Below are 20350 nucleotides of genomic sequence, written 5' to 3'. Positions count from 1 at the left end.
GCCCTTCTATGAAAATAGATGGACATTTATCATGAAAACAAATTGCTGGGTGAGCACAGGAATCCTTAGGCAAGCAGGGAATAAGTGTCAGTCTTCTGCATGTATGTCTGTATGAGCCACATACACTGCCTATGATGCGAAAGAGAAATACACCAACCATACAGACAGCAATTTGTCAGATTTAACATCTGAAGGGCTCTGTGCGTGCCTGTGTATGTGTGCACCTGTGTGTTTGCCTGTATGCATTCATGTGTGTGGTGCAGCACTTGCCCTCAACAAGGGGCACGTGTGACGGTGGTCAGCAACATGTTCCCTGGTGGTGCCATTCTAGTTGCACAAGTCGTTCCTGTTATAAATTTCTAAGGGCTCCAAGCATATCTGTCAAAGCACACAGATATGAGTGGTTGGTCAGTTTTACAGACCTGTCTTGAGACACCCTGGCCAGTACTACACTGGTATTCAGCAAGCACGAGGTCAAAGATACTGATTGGAGAGAGCAGATGTTGCACTGCTAGTGGGCAAAATCAGGTACCATTGTGTTCATGACACTGAGGAGTACAGCAAGGAATTTAGAAATGCATTTTCTGTGCTGGAGTCAAGGAAAGGCAGTGGAAACTCAAACTTACTGTCTCCCTGCCTCAGTTTCTAGGAGAGGAGAAACCTGGCCCGGCCCTTCCTGATTCTTTTGGTTAGTTTGATGGATGGAAATTACACAATTGCCTGTCTCTGTGCATTGTTTTGCCTCTCACAAGTTGTCCTTCCCACCCTGTCCCTGCTATGAATAAGTTTGCTCTGCAGTGTGTGGGTATCTAGGTGAAGAATGGAGGGGAAAGAACATAGGCAGCCTGAAGAGAATGGGAAGGATTGGGGATGAGGAATGGGGGAGAGCTTGGATAGACCCTGCTGTCATAGGAATGATCCAGGTAAACTGTAGGGAGGGCTTAGCCTTTATTCCCTCACCCAAGACCAGATTGTGGGTAGAAGAGAGACTCCAGGCTTCATTTTGATGGCTTTTGTCACACAGAGTGTAAGCCTGGAAAAGCACTGGAACAGACACTTCTCACCCAAATCCTAGGCTCTGGGGCATCTCTCACCAACCAAATGCATATTTTTATTTCACTTACATATACTGGAGATGTTGACAAGATAAGGGGCCATATTCTGACTTCTCCTCAATGTCTGGACACAAGCCTGCCTCCTCTCATTGAATACAAAGCAGGAGTGAACGTGTGTGTGTAAACACATGTGCTCTAGAGCAGTGGGCAGCAAACTCACTCCGTATCACATCGCTAGCAAAGAGATTCTATGCAGGAGACATTTGCAGGCGCGAGCAGAAGAAAACCTTCACGTTTCTTCTCCAGGGTGAGCGCGTGCTGCAACTCTGAGATACGCTCCCTGACTCTTGAAATTAATTCAACATTCCTGTGGCTTGGGCAAAAATAACCGGAATGAATAATCGGGCTGCGCTGGCCCTGCTGCAGATTTCGTGGTAGATACAGCCCCCTGCAGGAAGGAAAAAGCCAAGAGACTGCGGTGGTGCTCAGGCTGCTTTGCTGGGCACAGGAACATGACACTCTTTATCTTGCGTTCTCTGCCTTTATCACGAAAACGATCGTGTACCCTGAGTTTTGGGCTTGTTTCAAGCACTTTTATTTCTTTTTTTACACAAGAGACAAAAACACCGAGACATCAGACGACACCAATGTGTGAAGATGGGAATGCCCCTGTGTGAGTGTGCTAGTGTGGGGGAGGTGTATGCACCTTCAGTTTTTCATGCCATCTAGCTGAAAGCCTTTCATATACCAGGCCTCTGGGCTGGTACAAGGAATCAACCTTTGTTGGGGAGCCATCAATCAGGAGAGCTAGTGTTTGGGTTTCTTCCCTAGGGAAACCTGTGGTCATCCCCAAGGCTCAAAACAGAGAAACAAAAGACCCAGAGCTGCTTCCTTGGTCCCACCGCCTCTCTACGCTCAGTTATCCCTTATGTTGGATAGGGATCCAACACCTCTAACTTTTTAAAACCTATGACTCAGTTACAGAGCAGGAACTTCCCAGGATTATAGCCCTCACAGCTATGGGAAGAGGGAGAGAGGGATTTCTTCTGAACTGAGGACTTTTTATCTTACCTTGGCCTCTGGTTTCACAGTGAGGTCCTAAATAGTAGTGGCCTCCACCCCACAAACACTACATGTCTGTTTGTGGAAGAGAAACCACTGGGGCCTTTCTGCTCTGCAACCGACTGGACTATGCTCAGCTGCTCCAAGAACATCTACATGGATCCTCACAGAAAAATAGTCTGGCCTGGTTTCATTGTGGGAGGGGCCAGAGACATTCTGCAGACATTCTTGTCTCCTCTCAGATCCTGTCCGACATGTCTGGGGATGTATGGGAGAACCCAAAGGTCAGTTGCTGTTGAGTCTTTGTGTTCGGACATGCGTAACTCCGTGCCCACAGTTCTGACAGTCCTCAGTGGATTGCACCCTGCACCACTGCCTTCAGTTTGGAAAGGGAAGAAGCAAACCTGGCAAGCTGTCCTGTCGTTTATCTTCTTGCCAAGTGGGAGGCAGAGAGAACCAACGCTCCCAAATTTCTTCACTGGAATAGCCCAGCAAGAGAGGGAAGCTGTCCACCAACCTATGCTTTCCTGAGGCTAGTGACCAGGTCAGGGTTCAGTTTTTGCTGGCAATCTTTTTCTTACGGGCAGAGACCAGATCATAGAAAGGATCCTGTGTGATGCTCGTTCTGGAAATAAGAGGAAATGGGAGCAAAAGTAAGAGATTTAGTGATGGAGAGCAGCACAGATAACCCAAATGAACTTGCACAGAGACACCACTTGCCAAAGTGTAGGACTGGAGATCTCCAGACTCACAGCAGAGAATTTAGTTGTGGCTAGAGATTCTCTAGAAGGGACCTTGAAACTCTATAAAGTCAAGAGGTACCACAGTGCTAGACTACAAACATTTCTGTTCACCCCTCTTTTGAAGCTTTGATAGCCAAATAATCTGTGTGATCATCTGTCCCTGGGGCTGAAAAAAGGCAAGCTCAGGCCTCTAGTTCTGGTCTCCTCACCGTATTGCCTCAATCCACTCATCACGTTCTGCTGGTGTGGCTGCTGAGATCTTGTAGGACTGATGCTTGCCTTCAACCACCTTCCCATCCCCATCTGTTTTGCAGGCTTTGATCTTCTGCCCTTTGCAGTTGGGATTGTAGAGTTCAAAGCAGTTCTGTCAGGAAGGAAATAAAATGGAGCAGTGGGGGAAGACACGGTGGACCAAGGAGGCTATGCTGCCTCCAACCATGAGTGACAGGCTCAAAGAGCTTCCAAAAGGGAGGAGAGCATTCTGTCTCTGAAATGTAACAGATCCTTTCCTTCCCCACCCCAAGAATGGAACCCACATCTCCTGGTGCAAAATAACTAGGAAGTCAGATGTGTACACTCATCTCTGCCCACCTACACGTATATACACATGTGAAAACATACAATACAGCCAGCCAAAGTACAGCTGTCTCTTCACACCAGAAATATAAATTAAAAATACAGTCATGTTTAGATGGGGGCACAAGGCAGTTTGGAATGGCACCTTCCCTCTGACAAGCATGGTTGTATGCATCTTCTCTTCCCTCTGACCATCTGACAGCCTGTGTTGGCAGAGTACCAACCAGTGGAGACTTACTGGCTTTTTGGGATCATCCACCTTCCGGACTGATAGGTTCTCCAAGGGGATAATGCCCAGAGGCTCTTTGTCCTGAAGGCAAGGAAACATGAATTAATACCCAAGATGCTCCCCAAATCTATGCCACTATTTAGAGCCTCTCTGATTTCCCAGACATGTGTCTTTGTGGAGGTGACAGGGGCAGTGTATGCCTGGGGAGACAAGACCACAGGTGAGCAAACAGCACCGAGTTCAGTCTGGGAGCACAGGGTAGAAGGGAAGAATTGCCCCCTATCCTCTGCTCCTCCCTGGCCCCTCAGAGGCTCATAACCACCCAGAACACTTTCCCAACCATGAGTTAAGCCTTTACCGTGGTATATTCAAAGTAGTACAGGCAGTTATCTGTCAGAATGAACCAGCGGCGTTTCCAGGTTTTCACACGTCCTCCTAAAGGCAACGAGATTCAAAAGCCATTAGTCACACATTTTTCTGTCCTTCCCCCTGCCACCCCCAAGCTCCAGACCTGCACACACAGACATACACTCCCAGATCTCCCTGTGGGTGAGCTCCAAGGAGACACCATGGTGCTAACCACTGATGTGATGTAGTGTTGTGGACATGCACATACAGGGAGCCAATTTTGCTCTGATGGTGCTGTGAATGGGAACAGGGGAGGAATATCTTCTCAAGTCCCTTTTTGAGAAGACAGAGCCTGCAATAGCTGGGAGGAGGGAGCAGCAGCTGCTTTCAACAGCAGGTGTCAGCCTCAGCCCACCACAGCAGACAGGACCGAAGGACAGCAGAGATGATGGTGGGTTGCAGGGGGAGATCTGTGGTTGGAGGCAGGCAAGCGGGGAAGTCAGTGGAGCTAGGGGAGTCCTCCCCCCTTACCTAATTTCAGCAGCCAGCCCTCACGGTTAGGGTTGAAGAAAGTATGGGTGAGGTCGTTGCCATCATCCTCTGGTATGGAGAATGGTTCATTCTTTATGCTCTCGAACAGATTCTGCCCCAAAGCATTAGTGGAGAGAGAGAGAGAAAGACAGTGAAAGATTTATTTCTGACAAAGCTTGTACACAACTATCCTAGGTCCATCTGGCCCATCACTCTATTTCTACAAGGGCAGGCAGGCAAAGTGCAGGGGAGCAGGCAGTGAGCACTGGGGGTACAACAGCCCTCAGTCTACACATCACAGGGTTTCAAGAGAGACCACTAGCTCTTTTCTGCACCTCGTGTCATAAAGAGTCTCAATTTAGAAAGTCACAGACACAAAATGGTGCACCCATAGCAAGACAGGCTGCTGTGACCAAACCCAGCATAACACAAGTGCTGCTTTGGGTAGTGTTAAGGGAGTAGGATGGGGACTCAACACGGCAGAAACTGCAGCCCCATTTAGACCCTAGGTTGGTGGGGCCAAACACTGTCGATAAGCTGTAGAGACCAGCACATACAGCTACATGGCCACAAGGAAGCACATTTCATAGAACCGAGGCTTTGGCACTGAGGGACACAAAGGGTGACATTCATAACAGCAGAGTGACAGGGAGGCAGGTTATTAGCTTTCAAGGTATACTGACATGTTGCTAACGTCATTGGATTTCCAGTCATTTTTAACACAAATCCCAAGCCAAGAAAAAAAAAAGAAACTACAGGTTTCTGCATCTTCCCTCAAATTGTCTGACAGAAATGACACCTGGAGTAAAATCTAAAGCCTTTACCCTGAAGGGATGCTGCTCAGCAAACCCACGTTTGGGATGTAGGCAGCCTCTGACACAAGACAGAAGTTATTGTGCCCAGGCTGGTTGGTGAAGCCAGACACACGTAGGCAGGCTGCCCACTTCTACCTTGCCTCATAGGGCAGGTTCCATAGCTGCTGAGCTTTTGAGAAAATGGAAGCTCCAGCTTTGCTAATGGATGCATCCCTTGTCTCTGCATCTTCATCCCCTGGGATAAGAAACACCACGGACCTGATGAGAGCTTTCTAGATGCTGGAGGAGACCCTGACACTCATTGGGGCTTGTTGGTTCTACTCATTCAAAGATATATCCTGGTGTAAGAGAAGTCAGGCACTGGTGTCCTGACTGATGCAAACATTGGAGTCAACTGAGACATTTAGGAATGAAAAAGGGAAAGGGATTCATAATCTTGGCCACAGTGACATTGATTCTTATACACAGAGACACACAAGAAATAGCTAGCCCCCTTGGGGGCTAGGAATTTCAAAGCTGGATGAGTGAGGTGCCCAGCTACCTCCCAGAGAGGTGGGTACCCCATTCACATGGCCTCACACCTACACGACACACAGCAGTATCTGTTCCTCTCTCACACGTACAGACTTAAAAGCACAAACTTCGTTAAACTGATACAGCTATTCCCTGAATGTCTCCAGCCCTGTCTCTCTTGCTCCATGTCCTCACCAAAAAGAATGTGTGAAGCTTCTCTCCAAAGCAGTTCCCACATTTTCCAGATTCGCTTTTATACATACTGCCTTCTTTCCCCATGAGGACCTTCTCCTTGTACGGCAGAAGATCAGCAAGCCTGTATCACACTGAGACCTGCAGACCTTTGCTTCTCAGTGGGCTCTGAGCAGAGAGAAGAGGTGATTTTTCATGATAAAATTGGAAGTCTTCTTACCTTTAAGAGCTCTTCTGGCAGGTCCCCTCCATTGTCAATGCCTCTGTTGATGGATACAAACCTTTCAAAGTGGGGTTTGTCTTTCACATTGGGGTTGTGCAGGCTGGTGTTAAGCATGATGATAGAGAAGGAGAGTATGTAACAGGTATCTATCAATGAGAAAGAAAACCAGGATGGGTGCTACTTGTTTTAGAGAGCAGAACAATCCTCACCCTAGCAGGTGGCTTGGTTTCTAGTCACTGAAGAACAGTGTCATTCTCTCAGTTGTAGGAGGAGAAGGGAGATGTCCCCTCTGCTAGGAGAAAGAGGGACAGAGTTGGATTGGAGTGATTCCATTCCCTCAGGATAATGGGGCAAATTGGGCAGATCTGGTCCAATAATGCCTCTGCCAGCAGGAAAGTTTCTACAGACCCACATCTGTCAGTGCTATCCTTGCTGCAATGCAGTATATCTCATGTGAGGCTGGGACCACTTCTCCAGTCTACTGCCCATTGGAATGGACTGTAGCACAGAGGGAAAAGGGGGACCAAAAATGTTCAGCTTCACAGGAACTGGGCTGCCTCCTTCAGCTTAAGGGGAAACACACTTCCAAGTGGTGCCCTCTGTGCTTTGTGAATGGAAAAGTCAGGCTACTCTCTCTAGCAAAGTGTAGTTCAGCTTTATAGGCATTCTCCCCATAACTACCTGTGGACTGGAATACTCCTGGGTTACACTTGCAGTACCGGTTGGCAAAGGCCTCCATCATCCGGTCAATCTTCTGTGCTTCCCCAGGCAGCCGGAAGCTCCATAGGAACTGTCTATCAGGAGCAGCATGCCAGACAGTTAGTCAGATTGGGTGCAAGAAACATTTATCCTTCCCTCAACCCATGTGATACCATGAAAATAAAAGAAGTCATCCCATCACACCAAGGAGACAACACAGTGCATGAAGCAGAAGCTCTGCTCCTCTCTCTACAAATTGCCTGGGTTCATCAGTCTCAAACACCCTAAAAGCAGGAAGCAGAACTAAACATCCTGGAAATCATGGCTCTGCTTCTTAATGAGTGTCCTGCAAGGCAGCAGAGACCTCAAGAGAAAGAGTCCTGCCAGGAGGTGGCCTATAAGAAAACAAGATGCCCTAAGACTGAGTCACTTTGTCATTGACATAACAGGCACCGTGGACAGACATGATTCCTGCTGCAAAAAGAACTTTTCCCATCCCCCCAGGCATTGAAGCCACAGGGATCCACTTTTCTGCAAATGGTCAGTTCAGTCAAGGGGCCACAAAAGTGATCCCCCTGGAGAAGCTGTTGACAACTCACAGAGCAACAGCCTTGGAGCCACCACATGCAGCGGGGCCTTGGGAAGTTCCCATTTCAGACCAGTAAGGCTTCCTGACCTTCCTGGGCAGTAAGACCCAGTAGCTGAGCAGGCTCCAGCACCATCCCCTGCATCTGTCACCGTCACTTACCTCAGTGCCTGCACCAGGTTTAAGTGGGCAAACTGGTGACATGCCACAAAGGCTTGGAGGATCTGAATGTTTGTGGGGTCCCTGGGAGAGGATGGAGGGAAAAGGTCAGAAGAGAGCTCTGATCCTGCTCAGTTTGGATGCCCCTTGGTGTGACAACAAGCCACTGGCTCCATCCCAGCCTCCACTTCCCCTTCGACCAAGAAGCAGCTGATACATGTGCTCTTGTCTCGGAAGACTGACCCCACTACCGGCAGCAGGAAAAGTAGCCCATATAGCCAGCCTTAGTCACCCTCCAAAGACCCTCCCAGGGGTGTACTGCCCACTCAGCCCACTGTGGTTGGAGGTATGTTCAGTCTTGGCACGTGGTTGAGGTCTGCCACAGGTCATCTAAAATGGTAGTTAAGAGGGGCCAGGCAGGACAGGGCCTCCAAAGGGTCTCCTCATCCTGCCTGGGCTGCTCACCTCCCACCCAGGTAATCCCCAATGGCTGTCTTGTTCAGACCTTCACCCTTGTGGAGGAATTTGGCGATCTCCTGCGGGTCTGAGGATAATACCTGGTGCTCAATCAGGTACTGGATCCCCTGGGAAGGAGAAGCAAGACAGTGAAATAAGACAGCTTTATTGTGTGATGAATAAGTAGGACTCCAACACATTGATATCAGCCTTCCTTAGCTTTGATGAACTTTCCTCCTCTGTTACTCCCCAGTCCCTTTATGGGAGATCACAGCCATGTTCTCATCTTTATTCCATCCCTCTTCATCCACTATGGGTGGTCAGTCCCATTTTCATTTCATTCCTAGATCTGGCTAAATGTTTTACTCTGATGGAAACTCAAACAAACAAAAAAGGGCAATGTAGTTTAAAAGTCAAAAAGGCAAAGTGAAAATAATTCATTTTAATATTTTCAATCAAAATATCTTAGTGTTCTGTTCCTAAATGTCTTTTTTTTTCCCCTAAATTAACTTAAAGGAAACACTCTGTTTAAAAGAAGACATAATGAAAAAAAATGTACTCAGGCAAAAATAAAGGCTTGAGACAACTCAAAATAATTTTTTCTTAATTTTTCTTCCATCCAACAGAACAGAGAAGACTGCAGTCTTTTCAGTTCCGTCCCTCCTAGCCAGTAAGGATGGAATATGCTTTTTAAGGAATACAGAGTGTCTGAGTTGGGTTGTGCAAAGAGTCAATATCCTATTTAAGAGAGAATTTCATGATTTTCAAAGCCAAAGAAAGCTGAGGTTTTGTTCAAAGGATTCTTGACAATATCTAACAACACTGCAGTTCTCCAGACCACATAGCAATTCTCCTCACAAAATACAATAAAAGAATGAAAATTATTTTAGATCCATCAAAATGTTCTACTTCAATGGAATCATTTCACTTTCCCCTGTAATATATAAGAAACTATCTCTAAAATGCCCCAAAGAAAAAGCAGTTTCAAAAGAGAAATTGAAATGTTTGTGAGATTTTTTTTTTCCATGCTATTTCCCTTTCTCTTTCCCCAGATGGAATTTTGGTAAGACCAATTTAATTTTGCAAAGCATTGCAGTGATGATGGGGCCCCATTTTCCAGAAGAAAATGTTTCTCCCCAAAGGTTTTGTTTGGCCAGATTCCTAACGCTTATCTCCTCTATCCTCAGGAACTTCCATGGGATCTTGAAGATAGGAACTCATTTAAAGTATCAGCATTGCATGGATGGAGTGTAACCTTTGAAAGGAGGGGTAAAGAAATTTCCTTCCATTGCAGCACCTCCCTGTTTATTGCATGTAGCAAAAAGGAGGCAATAATCAGAGATCTGCATAATACAGGCACAGCGTATACAACATTTTGACCAGGTTGATCAGCATTAAACTAATAAAGCTAACTTGGGGTTAGAACTAGTTCGGGTATTTCTGCACAGAATGGCACAGTGCCATAGAGAGTTGCCTCTGGGGTTTCAAACCAAGGTCAGATTGAAAGGCAAAATAAAACCTTCTCTAATGCAGGCTATAAGTACTGATATCACTGCTCTGAGACAGCTCCTACTGGCAGAGGGATGTCCAGGGGACTGGTAAGCACTCCAGCTGTGGTGTGGATGCTGGGGAAGGCATCTTGACAGTCTCAGCAGGGCACAGAAGGAGGCATGAGAAGTTGTCATGCTGAGCAGCAGCCACTCAAGATGTTAGCTGAGGTAGTTAGCTGGTGATGAGCTATCATTCGATCACAGCTTGTGGTTTTCCTTACAGAGCTCAAAAAAGTGGCCCACCAGTGAGGAGGAAGGAAGAGAGAACTGTCTTTCTCGCATCTTGTCTACTTAATGTTTTTAGAGCTTTCTGCAAAGGGCTGAAGGCAATTGACACCACTGGTCAGAGTCCCAGAAAGTAGAAAAGCTGTATTTACTCCACAATTCAACCAAAACCAAAACTGTTTCCAAAATGTCAGAGGCATCTTGTCCTCTTCTGTTACGAATGAGCCAAGGAATCTGACTTGTTCTCAAAATTTCTCCCCTTCTTCTTAGTTCATCCTCATCTATCACATTATAGCAAACTCAGCCTTGCAGTCAAGAAGAGCTGTGCTAAAGGAAATTTGGCTCCCGTGACATATTGGCAGTGTTAAACCATCCTCCCCTTACTTCTCTTAGGTTTGGGTTGAATAGTATGGGATGACCTATAAGCATGTGATGGGGGGAGACAACACAGCTTGATCATATAAAAGATCTTATTCAGGAATAGAATGGAGAGTGTTACTAACTGGAGCCTTAGTGAGTTAGGAAACACAGTCCCACGCCATAGTTCCTTTGACATAGGAGGCTGCAAGTGGGCCAACAGCCAACAGAATATCTTCCTCCAAGCTTTCTTTATCTTCATAGGTGGTATGAACAAATCCTACCTTTGCAGGATCCATGTTGAATTTCTTCCGGCCCAGGGACAGAATTTTATCCCTCTGTGATAGTTTGCTGCAAACACATAAAAAAGAAGGAAAATCAAACAGAATAAAGGAACATGTCATTTCACTCACAAGTAACTTAGTAATAAGTTAGGTAACTTAGATATCTTAAGGACAGGTGTCTGACTATCCAGAAATAAAGAGAAATCTAAGAGGAGAGAAGGGTATTCCTGGCCTAATTTCCCTGTCCTTGTTGTGATCCAAATCCCATTAGCACTTTTGTTTTTTCAACCTCAAAAGAGAGACTTTGTAAAAAAAGGCATACTTATTACACTTGCCTGGTCTGTTCTCTAGGATTATTGTCTGCCTCTTGCCTCTCTGCATTTTGGAAACGCTCGATCTCTGCAAACACTTCAGCAATCTCCTCCTTCAGCTTCTGCAAAAGAAACATCAGGAGGATGAAGGCAATGGAAGGAAAAACAGCAGACATACATACAGAGCATGTTTTACTACTTCCCTCAAACATAGGAAAAGGACAGGTCAGATGGTCATGACCAGCCAAGGATGTCTACGAAATGGGGACTGCTCTGGGGTGACCCTGCTGGATTCCAGATGAAAACAATTGGAGAGAGGAGCAGAGGAATGTTCTCATGTCTGTTGTCAATCAAGGCTGGAAAAATCAAGATTAGCCAGCGTGGCGAGTGTCAGAGAACTCGCCCCAGTGTTGATTTCAGTTCCTCAAACAATGTCAGATGCAAGAATCCTTCCATTGTGCCCTTTTCCTTTGAGCTTTTACTTTGCATAGCCCTGCTACGCATCCAGGAAAGGGGAAGTGGAATCAGTAACTGTGAGGTCAATATGAACCTGAAGTGGCAATACTATGAAACACAGTTTTTAACATACCTATCATTCAAACATCATTGAGCAGCTACCTGTCTTTAGGGGGAGAAAGAAGAAAGAAGGAGTAAAAAAAGAGTATTGCAAATTTAAAAAAAAAATCAGTTGTGGAATTCACTTTCCTTTAGGCCCATGACAGACCATGGCCGCCTTGGCTGGATGTTCTGCTTTACTAAGGAAATCTATATCTGCTTGTTTCCATTCTTCAGTTATGGTCCTCCTCAGAGCCAAATTACATCACAGATCTCTTCCAGGAATCACCCAAATTCTTCCCCAGGCAAACCACAATAAGCAGGGGAAGATCCTTTCTCATCAAGGAATGAGGATGTGGATGAAGCATTTAACCAGACAGAGAAACTGAATTTCTGCAATATCCCATCATTTAAAAGAGCTTTAGTTTGGCTCTGGCCACCTTCTGTGCTTCATTAGTCTCCATAGCTGTGAGTGTTCCTTACTAAGCTTTAGGTATTGCAAAAATGTAACGAAACAATGATCTTAGCTCCCAAATTTCAAATTATTATCAATTTTGTTACTTTACTCACTGCTGTTTTTTGGCAGTGTTACTGGCAACTAAAGACCCATCCTTTCCTCTCCTCCCTCTCCCCTGCCCCAGACATTCCCCCAAGTGTTTGTGTTTAAGGGTATTGCTAGACACTTTCAGAAAAGATCCCCTGGGGAAAATGACTCTCATTCTAAGGTAGTCTTTTCACCTAAACTCATTCTGTTCCATTGGACAATGCATTGCTTAATGGATTTAGGATTTAAAATATGAATTTGTGCAGTCTAGCAACATTTCTCTGTCCAGAGTGGGCAAAAAAATGTAGTATTCCTCTTACAGTGCCCATTGCCTATTCTGAAAATTGAAGAGAGAAGAACCACACACAAGCAAATGACATGCACATACATTCATCATCTGTTTTGCAAGAGGAGACAAGACACTATTCCGATTTGCAGCAGAAACAGGGAGTCTGTAGTTTGGCTTAATCCTTTATGCCAGGAAATATTGCACCTATTTCCCAGACATCTGGACATCTTCATATTGTTGGGAAATCAGTCCAAGTCCAATGATTCAGTGTAATAAGCTCTCTCTAATGGGAAATCATATTCCATGGTGATGGATGCAGAACAGAATAGAAAGTGTACAGCACCACGCATGACTGTGATGCAGTCTGACTGATTTTGAATCTGTTACTTTCAGACACTTTTAGGAGTCAGTGTAGAAATGTTTGGGTCTGTTAAAAGAAAAGGAAAAAAGCAAGTTCAACCACAGAAACTTGTGTGGAAGGTCCTGCCAATACACCTCTTCGAAGAGACAGGATCCTGCATGAAGGACTTGTTAGAGGTCCACAAACAAAACAAAAGTTTGATAAACACAGAATGATGCTGCAGGTAACTAGGTAACCTGCAGGTAACCTGCTATGTAATTAGCAGGTAATCGGTAATTAAAAATAATCATAAATGCTGAGCCAGGTGCCTGCCAGTATGACAATGAAGTCATACTCGTTACCTTAATCCTAAATATGCAATCCCAGCTCATCCCTGCTCATAATTTGACCAGCCTTTCTCAAATATCCCATTAGGGCAGCTGATGATTCCTGCAGCAGAGAGTTGGACGTACACTGGTGGCAAATAGGCCAGGGCAGCCTGAAGTTGAGAATTCAAGTTGGATCATGACAGAGAAAATGTCTCCAGTGCCAGAGCACTTCTGCATGGCCTGGACTGTTATGCAAAGATGCTCCTTGGTGAAGACAGATTTTAGAAAGCTAGGCAGGCAAGAGAAACAGGATGGTCCTTACCTTAATGTCCTCCAAAAGCCCCTGTTTGTGCTGCCTGATTATCTCTATTTCAGTCTCTTCAGCCTCGCTCAAATCAGTTGACTCTGGAAGAATAAAGATGCCCGTGACAATAGTACTGGGGCCAACATATCACAGAAAAAGCTGCCTCGACCTCCCAGTAGGTATCCTCTCCTAGGGTCATGTCATAGCAACTCTGATTTCTGTGTTTGAGCATCTATGCTCCCTGCTGTTGCAGCCACTGTACCTCACCTTTGGCCTGCAAATGGTTCTCAGTCCAGAGCAAGCAGCACAGACCCATACACCCCTCCTTACAGTCAGATGTGTTGGTAGCCCTCTTATCTAAACCTGCAGCAACCCACCCGCCCACTCAAGCAATTCTGCTTGCTGTGAGCACAATGAGGAGGTCTCACCAAATGCTCTCTGGCGGTTTTTATGTCAGTCATCTCTATGTACTGAAAATCTGTGACCTAAACACTTCACCTACATCCAAACCTCCCATGAAGAGCCACTGGCTTCATGGATTGATCCCCCACAGCTAGGGTCAGAAGTGACTTAAGAGAGAGAATCAAGGTTTTTCAAATCTGAAGGCAGGATCTGGGGGGATGAAAGCCTTGCTGAAGAAGGAATGTCTTTGGAAGGCTGTTGTTCTGTGGACCGCAAACAACACAGAAATATGAGTAGGCTTTCTTCTAATGTACAGGAAGTTAAACAGATAGCAGTAGAGCCAAGGCAACCACAACATGATTCATAAAACACCCAGAACAATTGGGGAGACAGTACTGCTGCTAAATATAATCCAGGTGAAACGTAGTCTCTTTGGCAAGGAGAAGGAGAAGGCTGCAGCCATAGAGAGGAGGCAAAGCAGATGACGAGGCCCCAGGAAAAAAAAAAGGCACTCACAAAAGGCTGAGAGCACTGAAGGTCACTCCTGAAGTGGCAGACAGGGCCCTTGCTGCACCTAAATACTGCAAGACAAAGCTTTCCCAGGAAGCTATGTCAAGTCACTGGATGTTCTGCTTCACTGTTTCATGAGCCATAATCCCCTGTGCCTCCTGTCTTCCTGGAAAAAGGGGAAGTAGCACCAGTTGCATTGGAAATTCTCTTGGTGTGGATCTCACATGCAAAACAACTGTTATAAATATGACTGGAGGAAAAAAGGGGAAGGAAGCAGCCACGACAGACAGAAGGAAAAGGGGACAAGGGCGATCATCTTGGAGTCCACATGCTTCTTTCCTGTCATGGCCACAACAGCTCAGAGAGATCTGCCTTCCATAATCCTAATCTTTCCCTCATGAGCTAAGTATGTTCCTGTTACTCTTCTCAGGCTGCAGCCTCTCTTCCTGCTGGTTTCAAGCATTGCATTCCCTGGGGAGAGACTGCTGAATCTGTGGGAGTAAAGCACTGGACAAGCAGCCAGCATGAAGCCAGGAGTGGGATGGACCCATGTGCCCTCCCAGTCCTGGAAGCAGCCCTTGTGAAAAGCTGAAAGAAGCTGACTGATTGCTGAAGCCAGTCAAGATAGAAGGAAAACTGGTGGCATCCAGAAGCCTTGCAACATCCAAATCTGTATGTGAGAGGAAAACAAACAACCAAGCAAACAAGCATAACACCAAACAAGCAACCAAGAAGGCAAACAAAAAATAAACAAACAAAAAGAAACCACAACCAAAAAACCCCATGCAACAGCTCAGCTACTTATTAGGCAGGTTGCTAACTTCCCTTTGAATGTCAGCCCTATGCCTCTGAGCAGTGCCTGGGCTTCAGCTTAATTTATGTCTCCCACTGTTCTGGCATCTGCAGGAGATGAGGCCAGTCTCTCATCTACCCAGCTTTATCTCTCTCACTCCTGAAGGGGCTTGTAATTGTGGAATCACTGGGGTGATTCCTTGACAGATTACCACTAAGATCTTTTGCCCTATATTCCTTTCCACAAAAGCACCATAGCAGGACATACCTAAGGAACCTCACCTTCCCCCACCTCATCAGCAAACTCTGCGGTGTGGCTGGTTGCTTTGCTTCAGTTGTTCTTTGTCTATTGAAGCAGCCTGAAGCATCTCAAAGAGGCATGAGGCTCCCAGAGGACACCATCTCACCCACATGACCCCCACCAAGACTGTAAATAATGCAGTCCCCCTTCCTCCTGAACATCTGAAAACCCCGACTTCCAAATGATTCACCTGTCCAGTTTGTCAGAATGAGAAAAGTGTGGGAAGGACTGTGTGTGGGGAGGGCGGGGGAGAAAAAGCATGAGTCATGGGGAAGGAATAAAAGGGTAAATAAGCAGGAAAGTTTAACATAGTATAGAAAAAAATTGATGGATCAAACTTTCAGGGCAACTTAGATTGAGCTGCAGAGAGGGTCCTTGTTAGGTTTCCTAAGTTTCCTGAATAGTTTGTCCTTGATTGCCTTAGAAAATAATTCTGATGTCAGTGCATTCACATTATTCCTCTGTTGTAACAGGCAGCCTGATACTCTGCTCAGGGTGTTCTGAGGCCATTCATCAATGTTATTGACCACACTGCAGTCAGGGGAAGTGAACACAAAGGGCTTGTTTGAGGAACCGTCCGCAGAAAGGCAGTGAAGGCAGCAGAGGCATCAGGGCAAGCAGGAGGTGAGTTACTGAGAGCCTTTCCTTCCCTCTCCACATTGAGAACAAGCTGAGCCAACAGGAGGACACTGAGTAAAGCACCACCTGGCTCACTCTAGACACTTGCAATGGCAGAGGCAATTCAGCCCTGCACCAGGGGATTGAGGAACAGCTTCAGCCTTGTCAAAGTCCTCAGTACCACCAAGTTACACTTCCCTCTAGAGCTAGGTGAGGACACAGATGAAGCATAGCCCTGGTCAGGCTTCTCTGCACAGGGGGAAATTTCACCCTGGTGAAGAACACACCATGAAAACACCCACACATTTCAGGAGGATACTGCCAGCCAAACCAATGCTGAAGTTTCACAGTTCAGACACCAAAAAAAAAAATGTCTGGTATCCTCTCCAGAGAGGACATGAAGTTGCTACTTGGAATTTATTTTCAGAGAGCAAATGTTGAAAGGAAAGTGCATCAGCACCACATCTGTTGTTCTTACACCTGCTCTTGAGGTTGTTTCCCCACTCTTAGGGCAGAACCTAAGTGAAAGACCTGCCAATTTCTCATGAACTGTCCAGGCTTGTTTTTTCAGTGCTGTCACTCAAAACAGTACACAGACTTCAATTCCAGTTGTGGTGACTTATGCCTCCAGCCTTCCCATCTGGAGGGCAGGTTGGAGTTACCCAAACATCTGGGTACTTATGTGGCCAGCAGAGAGTACTGTGTCTGCTGGTCTCATTTCCCATTGCAAAGGGCTGTGCAGAACCATCCGGACAGTAACTAAACAGATGATAAATGTATGTGCATGTCATTTGCTTGTGTGTGGTTCTTCTCTCTTCAATTTTCAGAATAGGCAATGGGCACTGTTTTGCTTCAAACCCAAGCAAAATTATATGAATAGGAAGACAGTTTTTGAAGCACAGAATAAGTGGGAAGTTGACCATCCAGGAGAGCTGGAAGAATGGACTGCAGAAGCTGTGGGGGAAGATTATGAAGAATGACTGTATCTGTAGCACTGTGGCAAACCATCCATGTGCTACACACCCACAGAATGACAGCAGAGGTTCATCAGGCCCATTTGCAAGGCAGTGTAGGGCTCTGAGTGTAGACACCAAAGGGTTTGAGCACCTCCACCCATGGCAACACACAAGCAGAGCAGCCTGATGGGCACCTTCTGCCTGAAGAAGGCTGTCTGGTGGAAAATTTTCACCTGAAATTCCTTTTCTTTTTCAATATGGCTGTTGTGTCATCTGCAGTACAGACCACCACCTCCACAACCAGGTAACAGGCTGGCAACAGGCAGATGACAGGAAGCCTTGCAGCTCCTCAGTTCCCTCCAACCCTATCTGTCTCCTTCCTGCAGCCACTACACAGTTATCTTCCAGCTTGTGTCAGAAGAAATTCAACACAGATCCCAACAGGTTTAATTTGCACATTTTAGTTATGGGGAAAAGGTGTGAAGTATTTATGTTGCTTCCTCGTCCCCTTATCCCACATGACAACTTACATCAATCAGGGTAGCTTCTAGCCACTTTTGACTATGGCTCTTACCCCACACATCCTAGCACAGGATACCATGGCACCCATATGCTCTCCCATATTCCGCACACTCAGCTCAAGGATTGGGCATACTGGCTCTGTGGCCTCACCCTGACAGTCGTGAGATGGTCTTGAAGGAATCTGGAAGAGGACATGCACTGCAGGGAGAGCAACCTCCCCACAGATATAGATCATATCGCACAGATATGTACCTAATAGGACCATCACACCTCAAGGTAGGAGTGACCCCAGGAAAAGGTGTACATGCACCTCTGACCTTCAGGACAATCAAGCCACAACTTAGCAATTTCAAATGCATTCAGTACCCTAAAGCTCCCTGGAAAACTCTGTCTGGTAGCAGCCTGGGCTCTCAAGGGAGCTCAGCATCAAACAAACCCTCTTTCTCACCCAGCTGTGGAGTGACAGGATGGGACTGAGCAAAAACATCAGTCAGAGCCAGCACATCTCTCCAGGCCTTGCCTGCCTCTGGGCTCTGCCTCTAGCCAGAACTGAGCAAACCTGCGTTCTCCCTGAACAGGATCTCATTGTGCTATTGCAGTGTGTATACCTTATTCAAAGTATACTTACTTGAATGTGTAACTTTCAAGACATAATTAACTCATAACACATAACTTGAATGAATGACTGTGTCAGACCTTCTGTGAGGAGGGAGGCACACTCCAAAATAAATAGTAAAACATGAGTTATCCCTCCTCCTGTCCAGTTTGTCCTGCAGAATCTTTTACCACAGTTGCTTTCCAGTGGCGAGGGCTGGGTGATCTGAAGAGACCCACCTTCACCAACATTCATAGTCAGATGCTGACAAGAGCTCAGCTCCTATAGGTACTACAAATTTCCCTGACAAGGAAGTATGTTGTTTGAGTGTGCCCCTTCCTTGGCTACACACCTCAAAGCTAAAATGTGCACAACAGTCATTGAAACTGGGCACCGCTTTTTGCTTTCACTCTCTGCTCCATAACCTATATACAAAAGCCTGATAGGACAGAATCAGATCGAGAAGGGTCATTGCAAAGTGATCCTTCTTCTTCCTGGCCCTCGTTCAGTCTATTGCTATTCAGCTCTCCCTCTCTGCTGGCTTTGCACAGAGACATGCTCAGAGCTTCCTCAGCCAGAGGCTAGAAATGTTCAGTCTGGAAGTGTGCCTTTTCCTGCTGAATCCCAAACTCTTTTCCCACCACCTGCCAAAGAAGGAAATAAAACCTAAGATCTCTCTCAGTTCCTCGGGTGTGGCTTATCTCCCCCCACCCACATCTGCCCATTGAAACTATTTCAGGACCAGGCAGGCCCACCTACAGGTCACTTGGAGTTTGTAGGATCCTAATACAGTTATTCACCTTTAACATGGACATAAGCAAGAGACACCCCAGTACCAAAAGCCTTGCAAGAGTGTTGCACTGAGATACCCAACTGCATGAGAGGCTCCCCAGAGGCAAACCAGCTCCTGGGATCTGCAGGGAAACACCATTTTGGAGCTTGCAAGCCATGCCAGAGTTTCATGAAGAGAAGCCAAAGCTTACAAGTGTTCATCCTAAGTGTCATATAAACCCTTGATGCCCCTGAGTCAGTTCCCAGCTCAGTCCAGGATCACCAGCCATAGGGATCCCAGCAGTAGACACTCTCAGTACCAAAGCCATTTGAATCAGTGGGAAATTTTCTCCCAGTGTGAAAGGAGAGCAAGTAAAAAGAAACCCATGCCTAATCCTGAAGGCTGACAAGCAATCTACTGCAGCCCCAGGGATCTTCCAGCATCTCATCCCTCCAGCCACCAGCCACAGTATCCACTCTAGATGCTGGGATTTCATGGAGTGCTCGACTCTGTCAAACTGAGTGCACAGCCCTCACCCAAAAAAAGATACACAATGGTCAAGGCTTACCAGAAGGACAAAAGTCCATCCTGAAGAGTGAGATATATTTTCAACACAAATGTGTTTCAGATGTGTTGAAAATGTGGGTTTTTGTTTGTCCTTGCCTTCTGCTTGTTCAGATGCTTCACAGAACTGAAACAACTTGGAGCCAGTGACCAAGACCGCAGCAGAATTATGGGGGGCGGGTTGCCCTGTGACTCCTCCCTTCCTCTCCCTGTCCCTCTGATCACATGTCATGAGCTTGCCTCAGAGAAGGAAACTGTATGTGCATACTTCTGTGACCTAACAGGGGCTCACTGGCTACTTCTGAAATACAAATGCACAGATGCATTTCCATCCCAGCAGCTTTTTTGAGAATCTCTCTTTGAGGGGACCAAAATGAACTGTGAGAGGCTGATAGTACTTTGTGTTTTTTGTCTGAAATACTCTGAGGAGAGAGGGGGGAAAAAAGGAAGTTCTTGATTCAGAAAACCCATCTGATTGGGGAAGTGGTTTCATTCTAAAGGAAAGATTCCTCCTGTGTTAATTCTGCAGCAGGTGGAGGGGGTAGGGATGGGAATGAACACTCCAAAATTGGAGGATGGTTGATAGAGGGGAGAATAAAGCTGTCAGCTTCTTCTTCCTCCCTCAGTGCCCACTAACTCACTAACAAACTGTTTTTCTTGGAAACCTTGTAAGTCAGGATAGAGTGAACTATGAAGAAATTAAGACCTCTCTCAGGTTTAGCAATATTCCTGCTGGTGAGAGAGCTGGCATTAGCAGGACTATTTTGAAGGCATTTCTGCTGCTCTGTTCTGCTGTGAAGCAGAGAGGTGCTCTTTCTCCTCCAACTCCTTCACACAGCTCCAGAAGACTATATGCTTCCCCTTGAGTTGCTTTTGGTTGCCATGTGATTTATGTGGTAGACCTGTGATGTAGGCAATGTGAGGAAAATTAGAAGCATGCAGGAGAGGACCATGTTAGACCCAGAAGAACTGGTGATTGAATAAATAGGTCAAGGGCAAAATTCAAAACAGGTGTGATGCCCAAACAGGGCTCTTGCCTCCTC

The 20350-nt window shown here is 46.2% G+C and overlaps 2 protein-coding genes across 2 annotated transcripts in view; one reads left to right on the top strand and one right to left on the bottom strand.

Annotated features, from left to right (window-relative positions):
• Positions 1 to 20350, top strand: part of RAC2 (Rac family small GTPase 2) — a 121988-nt gene that overhangs the window by 85001 nt on the left and 16637 nt on the right. The gene's annotated exons all lie outside the window — the stretch shown is intronic.
• CYTH4 (cytohesin 4) lies at positions 1635 to 19462 on the bottom strand. Its single transcript, XM_064655024.1, has 13 exons — positions 19312 to 19462; positions 13294 to 13376; positions 10939 to 11036; positions 10604 to 10670; positions 8197 to 8315; positions 7735 to 7815; positions 6969 to 7081; positions 6285 to 6433; positions 4545 to 4656; positions 4024 to 4100; positions 3675 to 3746; positions 3070 to 3224; positions 1635 to 2742 (listed from the first exon to the last, which is right to left on the bottom strand). The coding sequence occupies exons 1-13, from the start codon at positions 19328 to 19330 to the stop codon at positions 2670 to 2672; spliced, it is 1218 nt and encodes a 405-aa protein (XP_064511094.1). The 5' UTR covers positions 19331 to 19462; the 3' UTR covers positions 1635 to 2669.

The sequence above is a fragment of the Pseudopipra pipra genome, chromosome 5, assembly GCF_036250125.1.
Source record: "Pseudopipra pipra isolate bDixPip1 chromosome 5, bDixPip1.hap1, whole genome shotgun sequence".
Taxonomy (NCBI): domain Eukaryota; kingdom Metazoa; phylum Chordata; class Aves; order Passeriformes; family Pipridae; genus Pseudopipra; species Pseudopipra pipra.
Note: the sequence above shows the minus strand (reverse complement) of the source record. Positions and strands in the feature narration are given on the sequence as shown.